The sequence below is a fragment of the Chiloscyllium plagiosum genome, unplaced genomic scaffold, assembly GCF_037043375.1.
Source record: "Chiloscyllium plagiosum isolate Xiang-an unplaced genomic scaffold, Cpla_swu_hap1 HiC_scaffold_27, whole genome shotgun sequence".
Classification (NCBI taxonomy): Eukaryota; Metazoa; Chordata; class Chondrichthyes; order Orectolobiformes; family Hemiscylliidae; genus Chiloscyllium; species Chiloscyllium plagiosum.
Window position 1 is genome coordinate 30,817,402 of NW_028270165.1, and position 13,022 is coordinate 30,830,423.

Below are 13,022 nucleotides of genomic sequence, written 5' to 3' on the forward strand. Positions count from 1 at the left end.
TGGAGACTGGTACAATTACAATACTTAAAGGCATCTTACATGAAAACGAAGTGTTGAGATGGTTATGGGCAATATACTAGCAAGTGGGACTAGACTAATTTAGGATATTGCATGGACGAGTTGGACAGTAGGGTCGGTTTCTGTGCTGTACAACTCCATGATTCTGAGGCCACAACTGACATGAACATCACTATATTCATGCCTCGCTCATACCCACACCCTCCTGTCCCTGACTGAATCGAGTTAGTTAATCTAGGCAGTATGACTACCTCCTGAAACTCAGCATGCAGGTAACACTCTACCTCTAGTGTGTCGCAGTATTCGGAGCTCAGACTCCGGCTCATCGACTCTCGAGCACCAAGACTTGCTACAGAATCTAAGCAGGCCTGCCAGCAGCTGTGGAGAGAAATCAGAACTATCAGTTCTGGGTAAGGATCATTCGATCGGAAATATAAGCTCTGGTCTCTCTCCACAGCTGCTGCCAGATCTTCTGAGATTTTCCAGCTATTTGTGTGTTTGTTTCAGATTTATAGTATTTGCAGTTTTGACTGGCTTCCAAGACTTGGTCACTATGAACCAGAATGGAGTTCCAGTTCCCATACCATGTAGGTACAACATGTTTCTTGGCCTTGCATCTCTCTTTTAATTATTTAGTCCTTACATTGGTTTTCAGGAATGTTGTACCCCTCCACAAATATTTCCCCTACTTACCTTCAATCTGAAAGTAACCTGTACCATATAATCAAATTAGTAGCTATCAACAAACAATGAAATTATGCTTTCATGTCACTCCATTTTTTTTTGCTGGAACCCTGATCCTGGGTTTCAATTTATGTTGTTCAGAAAACCTTACAAAGATATGAGCATAAAAAAGCAAGCAAATTGTACCTCTTCCCGTCTGCATCGAATGCCACATTGCCACCAAATTCCCTGAACTATATACTCACAGCTGTGTCGCTGTCCTTCCTCACCATGTAAGCTTACTGATGAATTAGAATTAAAATTAGAATTAGCTTTATTGTCACATTTGCTGAAACGTTTGAGTGAGAAACTGAATGGGCAGGAAGTCTGCAAATAGCTCAGGGAAACTTCATTAAGACCCAGAGTAACTGCAGATTCTGAATCTGAATCTACTGATACCGCTCGTGAAGCAAACAGTCCAGAATAGATGATTTTTTTTTCTTTTGGTCAGGCATGGGTTATTGCCACCATCTTTATAGGGCACATGCACATAATGTGGAGTGAGGTGGAGAAGAGTGCAAATTATCTTCCTTTCTGAGATGGTTAGGTGGCAGGATTTATAGTCAGCAAACTTAAACCAAGAGAAATGTTTGTCCCTGGTGATAGCAATGGGTTTTGTAAACTTTTAGGGCAGTGAATGCAAAGCACTGAGAGACAGGAAACTCAATTCAAACATTAAATCAAAATCTGAGAGAGGCATCAGGGCCTGAATAACATGAGCATCTAAATGTGGAATGATGAAGGCTTGTCTGTGCTTTCGGTTGGAGGAGATTTCAGCTATCAGTGCAACTGATAAGCTCTTCATGCATTTAGAAAGATGGGGTTTGATTAGGAGTACTTAACATGGCTTTGTGCATGGGAGACCATTCCTCACAAATTTATTAGAGTTCTTTGAAATAGCAAGGAAGGTTAATGAAGGCAAGATGGTAGATTTTAGTAAGGGTGTTGATAAGGTGCCAAATAGTACGCTTCTCTGGAAGATTAGGTCACATGAAATCGGGGGAGCTGGCAAACTAGATATACAATTAGATTGATGGTCAGAAGCAGAGGAGACCTGTGACTAGTGGAGTGTCTCAGGGTTTACTATTTGCCCCATTGCTGTTTGTTATCTATATCAATGATTTGTAAGTTTGCCGAACACACTAAAATAAGTGGTATCGTGATCAGCGAAGAAGGTTATTGAAAATTGCAGTTGGGGAAGTGGGCCAAAAATGGCAAATGGAGTTTACTTAGATGATATGATTTGGTTTACTTAGTGTGGAAACAGGCCCTTCAGCCCAACAAGTCCACACCGACCTTCCGAAGACCAACCCACCCAGACCCATTTCCCTCTGACTAATGCACCTAACGCTATGGGCAATTTAGCATGACCAATTCACCTAACTTGCACATTTTTGGACTGTGGGAGGAAACCAGAGCAAACCCACACAGACATGGAGAATGTGCAAACTCCACACAGCCAGTTGCCTGAAGTGGGAATTGAACCCGGGTCTCTGGCGCTGTGAGGCAGCAGCACTAACCATTGTACCACCATGCTGCCCGCTGTGAGATCTGGCATTTTGGATAGTCAAATCAAGGTAGGAGTGCATGGTGAAATGTAGGACCTTAATGATTGCAGTGGAGAAAGGGACCTTGGAGTTCAGGTGCACAGTTCTCTGAAAGTGGAGACACAGGTAGACAGGGCAGTGAAGAAGACTTTTGGCACACTGGCCTTCATCAGTCAGGGCATTGAATACAGAAGTTGGGGAAGTTATGCTGCAATTGTACAGGACGTTGATGAGGCCGCAGTTGGAGTATTGTGTTCACTTTTGGTCACCTTGCGATAGGAAGGATGTTATTAAACTGGAAAGAGTGCAGAAGAAACTTATAAGGATGTTGCCTGGGCTCAACAGTCTGAGTTATAGGGAGAGGTTGGACAAGCTAGGACTTTTTTTTCTGAGAGTGTAGGAGACTGAGGGGATCTTATAGAAATGTATGAAATCATGGGAGGCAAGGATAGGGTGAAGGCACTCAATGGTTTTCCTAGGGTTGGGGAATCTAGAGGACGAGAGGCCATCAGTTTAAGGCTAGAGGAGAAACGATAAAAGGAAACCTGAAGGTCAACTTTTTTTACACAGAGGGTGGTACGCATATGGAATGAGCTGCCAATGGAAATGGTCGAGGTGGGTACACTAACAACATTTAAAAGGCATTTGGACAAAAGTACAGATAGGAAAGGATTAGAAGGACATGGGCCAGCTACAGGGAAAGGGGGTTGGAGTAGATGGACAATTTGGTCAGCATGGACAAGTTTGTTCACATGCTGTCTTTTTTTTCTCTCAGGAGTGATACTTCTGTGTTATAAAGGGCTGTTGGGGGATCTGTCGATAAGTACATTCAACACTGAGATAACTAGTTTTTTTTTTAAATAATTAAGCAAGAGTTATGGGGATGAGACAGGAAAGTGGAGTTGAGTGTCATCAGATCAGCCATGGAGAAATTGGAGAATACAGTTGATGGGATGAATTATTATTCCTGCATCTTACGGTCTCATACAAAATCAGAATTTGGTGAAAAAGGCTCAGTAGGTCTGGCAGCATCGATGGAAAGAAAGCAGTTAACATTTCAGGTCTAGTGACCCTTCTTGTTCAGAATTTATAAGTTGAACGTAACTTTCTACTTTGGTGTTCTTCCCATTGCAATTCTTGATAAAATTTTATTGACTGTCTTATTCTCTTACAGCTTCTGCCTGGCCTTGTTCCAAGCTCCCTCTGCTCTTCCTGGTACCAGACTGCTTGTTGTAACATAGCCTGATCACAAATCCAACCTACCTATAAATCAAAGAGAAGGAATATAAGGCATTCCAAAGTGATAAGCTTACAGATGGCAGTGTAACGTACGGTGAGATCTAATCATCCTGATTCTCCAATATACTAGTTCCACATATGTGCACACTGCATATTATTCTATACCAGTCCCTCTAGCTGTGTGCATTTTATTTTAAATTGTAGAAGTGAGTATTTCAATCATTACTTTAAAGCTGAAGAAAGTGGAACTAGGATAATATATTGTTCAGGAGCATCTCTATGACTCTATGCCCTGCAAGAAGGTACGTAACAGGCTTTAGCTAAAAGTAGACAGAAGTTCTACGAATCTGCTTTCAAATTCCATGCTGGAAATGACAAGATATCTTACTGAATTCTGAAACTGATAGAGATAGACAATAGTGGTTGTTGGTAAGATATGGTTTGAATGCTATAGAATTTCAAAGGAACTTAAAAAAATTAGTCGGTGGGTGTGCATACGGGAGGTGTGTGCTGATATGTTTTCGTTCAATGAGCATGCAAAGAAAATACAGATTATAGGATTTAAATGTAAAGGAGGTGCAGGACCAGAGTGACTATATTTAATCAGTGAAAGTGTGAAAGCTTTCAATCAAGCTTGCAATGTCCTAAGATGTATTAATAAATGCTATAAGAGTGTGACAGCAAGCAGATGATGTTGAACTGAAAAGAATCACCAATCTGACTTCAGGTAGAATATTGCGTATGTTTGTGGTGCCACATTTTAGGAAGAAACTGAAAGCATTGGAGAGAAGAAGATTAAAATAATAGTTCCATGGATGAAGAATTTGAAACATGAAGATAGATTAGAGAAGTTAGGGCTGTTTTCCTGGAGGAGAGAAGTCAAGAGGAGATCTGAGTACAACATTCAAACTCCTAGGAGTTTGGATAGAATAAATAAGGGGAAAATGTTTCTTCTCATGAATGGATTGGATATTAGAGGGCAAGATGAAAGTAATTAGTAAAACAGGCTAAACGTACACAAGTCAAAAACACTTTTTCAGGCAGAGCACATGGTCGGGATCTAGAAAGCACAACCCAGGAATCTGGTGCAGGCAGATTTACTTGAGGAATCCAAAAGGGAATCGCATGTTTATTTGAACATGAAAAATGTGCAACGCTATGAAAAGAAAGTCAGGGAAATAAATCAAATAACATGGTAATTTGGACAACTGGACAGATGCAACAGATGGCATGGGTGTTTTCTAATTTTATAATGAGAAGTGTCCAAAACAAAGTGGAGGAGGTTTGGATATCTTGAAATGCTTATAGGTGGATAAATCCTCTGGACCTGGTTAGGTGCATTCTAGAACTCTTCAAGAATCTAGGAAAGTGGTTGCTTGGCCTGTTGTTGAGATATTTGTATCAACATTAGTCACTGATGAGATGCTGGAGGACTGGCCAATGGCCATGCTTCAAGAAAGGTGGTAAGGAAAAGCCAGGTAACAATAGACCGATGAGCCTGAAGTCAGTGGAGAGAACATTTCTGGAGCAAATTCTGAGGCACTGGGTCTGTACACCCATTTGAAAAGGTAAGGAATGTTTAGGGATAGCCAACATATCTTTGGGCATCGAAAATCGTGTCTCATTAACTTGATTGAAATTTTTGAAGTGACAAAGAATAATGGTGAATGCCGAGCAATGTATTGTCTGTATGGGCATCAGCAAAGCATTTGACAAGGTTTCACTTGGTAGACTGGCTAGCAAGGTTAGACCACATGGTATTCAGGGAGAGCAAGCCTTTGGATACAAAATGGCCCTGGGGATAGGCTACAGAGGGTGATGTTGAAGGTTGTTTTTCAGACTGGAAGCCTGTGTCCGTCTGTGTGATGTAAGGATCAGTGCTGGGTTCACTGCTTTTTGTAATTTAGAGAGTGATACAGCGTGGTGACAGATCCTTCAGTCAAATTCTTCCATGCTGACCAGATATTCAAAATTAATCTCGCCCCATTTCCCAGCATTTGACCCAAATCCATCTATGCTATTCCTATTCATAAGCCCATGCAGATGTCTTTTAAACAAATTGTGCCAGCCTGTACCACTTCATCTGGCAGCTCATTCCATTCACATACAACCCTCAAGATGAAAATGTTGCCCCTTAGGTCTTTGTAAATGTTTGTCTCTCATCTATGCCCTAGTTTGGGCACTCCTACCCTGGAAAAAAGACATTGGCTATTCACATATCCACTTCTCCTCTCATGATTTTACAAACCTCTACAAGATCACCCCTCAACCTCTGACACTTCAGAGAAAATAGCCCCAGCTTGTTCAGCCTCTCCCTCTAGCTCAAACCTTCCAAACCCAGTAATATCCTTTTAATCTTTTCTACACTCTTTCAATTTTAACAATACCCTTCATAGAACATTGCAGTGCAGTACAGGTCCTTTGGCCCTCTATTATGCTGACAGGAAGGAGACCTTCCTGTGGAGGGAGACCAGAACTGAATACAGTATTCCAAAAGTGACCCAGCCAATGTCCTGTACAGCCACACCATGGCAGCCTAACTCCTGTTCTCTATGCACTGACTATTAAAGGCAATTGTACTAAACCTTCTTCACTAGCTGTCTACCTGTGACCTGTCTACCTTCAAGGAACCATAAACCTGCACCTAACATCTTTGTTCAGCAACACTCCCCAGGATCATGGCATTAAATATATAAATCCTGCCCTGATTTGCCTTACCAAAATGCAACATCTCCCATTTATCTAAACTAAATTCCATCTGACACTCCTTGGTCGAGGTCACATTCTACTCTGAGATGACCTTCTGAACAGTGCACCACACTAACCACTTCTGGTGTCATCTACAAATCTACTAACCATTTCTCCTATATTTGACATCCATACTTTTTATTCAAATGTGCAGTATCCGCGCTGTATAACTCTACGACTTACATCAATGATCCTTAACACATAAGATGCTGCGTGTATTATTGCATCAGTCTCTGCCTCAAATGATTATCACTATAAACGCCGCTTCTGAACTTTTTTATTTAGCGTCTAGAACATTTAAAATTGAAGATTTAAAAACTTAAACTTCAATCCATAATTTGGAAGAACTTAAAACTGAAAAAATAGTCGAGACCTAGATTGGCATATTAAATGGCGCTGAAAATATGTTGCTGGAAAAGCGCAGCAGGTCAGGCAGCATCCGAGGAACAGGAGAATCGACGTTTCGGGCATAAGCCCTTCTTCAGGGATATTAAATGGCGTGCTGTTAACCCAGCATGCAGTGCGGCGGTGAATGTAACCTGGTCACAAAACAGAGCGAGACGCAGGCGTAGTGCCGTGCAGCGTATAGAGCATGCGCGGAATGGGGTCCTGCGGAGGGAGGACTGTTTGTGTCGGTTCCGTAAAGGGTGAGGTTCAGACGGGACGGAGGAAGCGAACGGGGGGGGGAAAGAGACTTCGTCAGCGTCTTCCGTGAATTACAAATCTGAAACGGTCTCGCCGTTTGCAGGGAACTGGGTCCCAGCTCCTAATTTTATACCGCGTGGTGACGTCAGCCTTCTCTGTGGGGTGGGGGAGCTGGGCAGCAGGGCGCATGTGCGGCCGTTCGTGCTCTGGGGCAACAGTGGGCGGGGTTTGCTGCCCATTGTTCAGAATGGATTGACAACTTGGTCCATTAAGCTGCATTAGCCCAATGTCTGATTGGGAAGGCGGTGCGGGGTTGCACAAAAGGAAGCAAGTTCTGCTTTCCTGCTACCTCATGGTTCGTCCTGCACCACGAGTCCAAAGGCTTTATTCAGCCGCATGAAGGTCCAGCACAGAGATTCACAATGCTGAATACAGGTGATTCCTGCAAAGAGGATAGCGTGCAGCTGGCAACACGTGGGGCCATCCTGCGTCGGGAGGAGGGATTATTGTGAATTCCTACTGGAATACATGTTGGAGTGCCATTTTACAGGGGTTGAGGCTGGTACGATTTGCACACAGCAAACTAGGAGAAGTGCTCCCTCATAGCACCTGGGACTGTCTGTGTGGAATTCATATGTTCTACCCATGTCTGCATGAGTTACCTCTGGATGCACCAGTTTCTTTCAACAGTCCACAGATGTGTAGGCTAGGTGGATTAGCCACGGTGAATTTTGGATTACGGGGATTGGGTGAGATGAGCTTTGGAGAGTCGGTGCAAACTCAATGGACCAAATGGCCTCAACTGCACTAAAGGGATTCAATGATTGAAGTGTTTGGCTCTTCACATTCCTTATCCTGGACTGACAGTGATAACTTTGCAATTTACTTTCACAGAATATTGAAAGAGGATTTTTGAGGGCAGGAAATTTCAAACAGGCATCACATCGAATGCTGCCAGGATCAGTCAACCTGAGTCTTATCGGCTTTTGAACGTAAGTTCAAAGATATTAGCACTCATAAAATTCTTCCTCACACCTTCTTACCCATAAACATAGATCTCTGTTTTGTAGCTTTCTTGTGATCAGTGAGTGCTTGACTCAGCCAGATATTTCTTATAAATGTTTTGAATCCATTTTATGTAGGTATATCTTTAAAGGTTATTCTTTGCATTTGTACATCACAAGCAAGATGGAAGATATTTTCAGTTCCCAGTTGGCTCTGGGAAGTTGATCTTTATTCAACTATTACAGTCTGTGTGGTGAAGGTGTTCCCACAATGCTGCATGTAAAAGATTTACCAGCTACTTTCTCAGTAATGATGAAGAATCATTATTGTATGTCCAAGTCAGCAACAATGATTTGTTCTTGTACAGTGCTTTTCAAATAATAAAACAATCCAAGGAATTTCACACAAACGTTAGACAGCAGAACTTAATACTGAGCCACATTAGGAGATGTTAGAGCAAGTGACTAAAAGCTTAATCTGAGAGGTAACATTAATAAATATCTTAAGAGAAATTTGAGTTAGAGTTGGAGAGGTTTAGGAAGGAAATTCCAGGGCTTGAGGCCTGGAAAAGCCACCAAGTAAGTTGCAATTAAAACTGGGAATGCTGAAATGGCCTAAACTTGATGAGCACAAAGATACTCCAGTACAGAGATTAGAGATAGGATGATGACAACTATGAAGGAAAGCTGGGATGAGCAATTTTAAGTTTTGGTACTTATTAATCACCTTTGTCGATCATTGTGCACAGGGTGCTGGGTGAACAAGACTTGGTGATAGTCCATAAGCAGCAAAGTTTTGGATGTCTCAACACTTCAGGAGAGTTCAATGTACTGCCCCACACGTTACTACATTCATTCAGTTAATTGCACAACCTGCCTGTTTTCTCTCAAGAGTTCTCTTTCAGTTTCTTTTTTATGCTTTAATTCAATTTCACAGAACATTTAAGATGGAGGATTTACAACGCAAACGTCACATCAGAGCTGACAAAGTTGCTGAATTTACCATAGCCTGATAAGAATCTTGAGTATGGATGGAGAAAACAGTGTTGATAAGCTCACTGGCGACAAACCATGGAAATGTGTGGACTGCAAAGTAGGATTCAGATATCCATCTCAGCTGGAAACCCACCGACGTACTCACACTGGCGAGAAGCCGTTCTTTTGCTCTGTTTGTGGGAAGAGATTTGCCTTGTCATCTGACTTACTGAGACACCAGCGGGTTCACACCGATGAGAGACCTTTTAAATGTCCAGACTGTGGGATGTGCTTTAAAAGTACTGGGAACCTGCTGTCCCATCAACGTGTTCACACTGATGAAAGGCCATTCAGATGTTCTCACTGTGGGAGTCGTTTCAGGCGATCATCCCATCTCTCTGTACACCAGCGAACTCACACTGGGGAAACATTCTCCTGCTCCAAGTGTGGGAAAGAATTCACTCGGGGATCCAGATTGCTGAAACACCAGAAAATTCATACTCAGCCGAAACAACTGGCCTGTCCTGAGTGTGGGAAGGGATTCGCTGAGTTATTCTCCCTGCTGAGTCACCAGCGGGTTCACGCTGGGGAGAGACTGTTCATATGTTCCAAGTGTGGGAAGGAATTTACTCATTCATCCAAGCTGCTATCAGACCAGGACGTTCAAACTGGGAAGGGGCCTTTCACCTGCCCTGAGTGTGGCAAAGAATTCACTCTGTTAGCCACTCTGCTGACACATCAGCATGCTCACAAACCACCATTAACCTGTCCAGAGTGTGTGAGGGACTCACTGTGTTAGTCTGTCTGCTGACACATCAGCATGATCACAAACCACCATTAACCTGTCCAGAGTGTGTGAGGGACTCACTGTGTTAGTCACTCTGCTGACACATCAGCATGCTCACACAGCACCTGCTTTGCGTGTGGGAAGGAATTCACTCAGTTGTCCCACCCATTGAGATGCAGCAAGTTCACAAGTAAATGCAGTGATTGGATTTTTCTGTCCAAGCGTGACCTGATTTAATGTCTTCATAATGAAGCAGCCTCTCAGTAACAGTCATCACTGCAAGATGGAATTTCCCATTCATGTTTATGGAGAGAAAAGTCAGTCTAAGACTAGATTTGGGAAGTCAAATAAAGGCGAGGGCCAGGGTATGAAGACATAAGTGATTAAACTGAACTGCGGAATGAATTTCCTGGGTGACTGAATGAGACATAGTGTCAGATGTTTAAGAAGATTAGGTTCCTACAGTGTGGAAACAGGCCCTTCGGCTCAACCAGTCCACACCGACCCTCCGAAGAGTAACCCACCCAGACCTATTTCCCTCTGCCTAATGCACCTAACACTTTGGGCAATTTAGCATGAACAATTCACCTGGCCTGCACATCTTTGGACTATGGGAGGAAACCCACGCAGACACGGGGAGAACGTGCAAACTCCACACAGACAGTCACCCGAGGCTGGAATTGAACCTGGGACCCTGGTGCTGTGAGGCAACGGTGCTAACTACTGAGCCACACCCCAAGATATTTCATTACATCCTGCAAAGTTACTTTCCGGTGTGAAAGAGAGTTTCTAGGAGAACGCTGCACATCTGTACCAAACTAAGAGCGCATAAAATTAAAAGAAAGTTATAACTGTATGAAGATAAGAATGAATTTAACAAAAATTTAAATCAAATTAAAAAATAATTGATGTGGGTGTATGAGATAAACTAGCTAGAAATATGAAAATCGAGGTTCTGCTAGTGTTCTAAAATGAAAAGTGTATTATTCTTCTACGGGATGAGTTTGGGAATGAATATTGGGTATTAAAGAATTGACAGAAATGTTGAGCAGATATTTTTAGGTGTCTGCATTGTATATAAATAACATCACAAACATAACAGCAAATCAAGGCATGAAAGGGAGCGAGAAAGTTGAAAGAATCACAATCATCAAGGAAAGGATACCGAGATCATGATTAGGACTAAAGGTTGACATGTACCCAGAACCTGAGAGCCTGCATCTTGAGATCTGAGACATGGTAGCTGTGGAGATTCTACATGCCCTAGTCCTAATTTTCCAAAATATTCACAATTCCGTGAAGATCCCATCAATTTTGAAAATCACAAATATAATTCCTCTAATCAAGAGACAGCAAGCAGCAATCAACGGTCTTCTGAACCTGATATGTATTTCAGAGAGGTTGTTAGAATCTGTTCAGGAAGTTAGAGAAGGACACTTAGAAAATCAAAATGCAAGCAGCAGAGTCTAAGGTTTTACTAAGGGAAATAGCAATTGAGAAATTTATTAGTGATCCTTGAGGAATCAATACGGGCAAAATGTACCTCCCAATTGTGTGAGATTTCTAAGTGACATTTTAAAAGGTGATGACACAAAAAGCTTCGAAGGAAGAGCGTGATATTAACCTGAATACAGGATTGATTAGATAACAGGGAGCAGAGAGTAGACATAGCTGGATGATTTTCATGTTGGTCAGCAGTGAAGTGACATAGGGATCAGTACTGGGACCTCAATTTTCTTACAATTCATATCAATAACTTCAACAAATAGAATGACAATATCGGTGCTACATGTTTTGATGACTTGAAAGTAGGCAGGGAATGTCCACCATCTACAAGGCACAGGTCAGAGTGCGGTGGAAAATGCCCTACTTGCCTGGAAAAGTACAGCTCCAATAATGCTCAAGACACCTGACACCATCCAGGACAAAGCAGCTGAATTCATTAGCACCACATGCACAAGTATCCACTCCCTCTACCACCAATACCAAGTAGCAATAGCACATACTATATACAAGATGCACTGCAGGAATTTACCAAAAATCCTAAGACAGCACCATCCAAGTCCTGAGCACTTTTTGTCTCAAAATACAAGGCTGGTCGATATGAGAACACAACCACCCACAAGTTCCCATCTGAACCACTCCCCATCCTGAATTGGAAAGTTGTTTCCATTCCTTCATTGTCACTGGGTCAAAATCCTAGAATTCCCTCTCTCAGGGCATTATAAATCTAGTTACAGAACATGGACTGCAGCGGTTCCAGAAGGCAGCTCACTGCCACTTTCTCAAGGGCAACTAGAGAGATGGGCAATAAACGCTGGTCCAACCCACATCATACTGGGGAACAAGAAAGATCAGGTGAGGTCATCCTCCTCAGGTCAGAAAAGGTCAAGGAATGATTGGGCCTGCTGCTTATTCACTCCCCTTGATTGGATGACCAGCTACACTCTCACTGTCCTTCAGCCCTGCCCCTCATTAATTTTGATTAGTTGAGTACCAGCTACTCCCAAGTAGTCACCCACTCCTGCCCCCTCTCTTCCTATTGATGTGGAGCGGCCCTCAATCAGCATGGATCCTTGTTCTTTATTGAATGATCATGGGAAGACTTTTCTTCTGAACTTTTTATTTCTTTATTTTTCTAATTTATTTCAATCATTTTGTAATTTTGAAGATCTATAATGCAGGACCTTCTATTTCTTTCCCCTGTGAATTTGTACTGGATAATCTGTACCTAGGTACCCTGTTACCTAGTATGGCTCTGTAAGTGGTAACTTGTAAACGTTTCACTGTACTCATGTGAACACATGACATTAAATCTATTCCATTCATCCCTGTTGTGAGTTGGAGCATGCATAGTTCCTGTCCACTACTAGTTACCGTGAACCACATACGTCATCCTAATCCTTCACCAGGTTGTCAGTGGTCAGTTTTTCAACTCCACAGAGGCTGAGAATGAGGGGGATCGGAGTAAGCAATGGATCAGCCAATGGATGGCGGACTGGCTTTCAAAATATTTTCTGTCACCCGCAAACCCCTGTCGGTCCTCTGCTTGCAGTGAAATGGGACAACGACTCCAGGTTTCTTCCCCAGAGAAAGGCCTGGGGATTGGTCACCATCTCTATTGGGGGCACAGGTCGAAATTATTCATGTGAGGCCACCATTTCTGGAGGCAGCCATGTTTGGAAAGATGGGAGGAGCTTTCCGCCATTGTTCAGAATGAAGAAAACTTGTCCATCGAGCTGCATTCGCCTTTCATTACCAATATCTGATTAATGAGGCAGAGTGACAGTATAATGGAAGGAAAGACAAGGAAGCAATTTCAACATCACAGTACGT

The 13,022-nt window shown here is 42.6% G+C and overlaps 1 protein-coding gene and 1 long non-coding RNA gene across 4 annotated transcripts in view; one reads left to right on the plus strand and one right to left on the minus strand.

Annotated features, from left to right (window-relative positions):
• Positions 1–3,384: 3,384 nt before the first annotated feature.
• LOC122543460 (uncharacterized) overlaps positions 3,385–13,022 on the minus strand; it is an 82,243-nt gene continuing 72,605 nt past the window's right edge. For both annotated transcript variants that reach the window (XR_006310032.2, XR_015751240.1), the window contains one exon: positions 3,385–3,547. This is a non-coding gene — a long non-coding RNA (uncharacterized LOC122543460). The remainder of the gene's footprint in view (positions 3,548–13,022) is intronic.
• On the plus strand, positions 6,890–13,017 carry LOC122543461 (uncharacterized). 2 transcript variants are annotated; one of them, XM_087974261.1, is made up of 3 exons: positions 6,890–6,922; positions 7,815–7,912; positions 8,862–13,017. In XM_087974261.1, the coding sequence occupies exon 3, from the start codon at positions 8,952–8,954 to the stop codon at positions 9,696–9,698; it is 747 nt and encodes a 248-aa protein (XP_087830387.1). In that variant the 5' UTR covers positions 6,890–6,922; positions 7,815–7,912; positions 8,862–8,951; the 3' UTR covers positions 9,699–13,017. The 2 variants fall into 2 exon arrangements, with proteins under 2 accessions (XP_087830387.1, XP_087830386.1); XM_087974260.1 differs by lacking the exon at positions 6,890–6,922 and adding an exon at positions 7,160–7,355.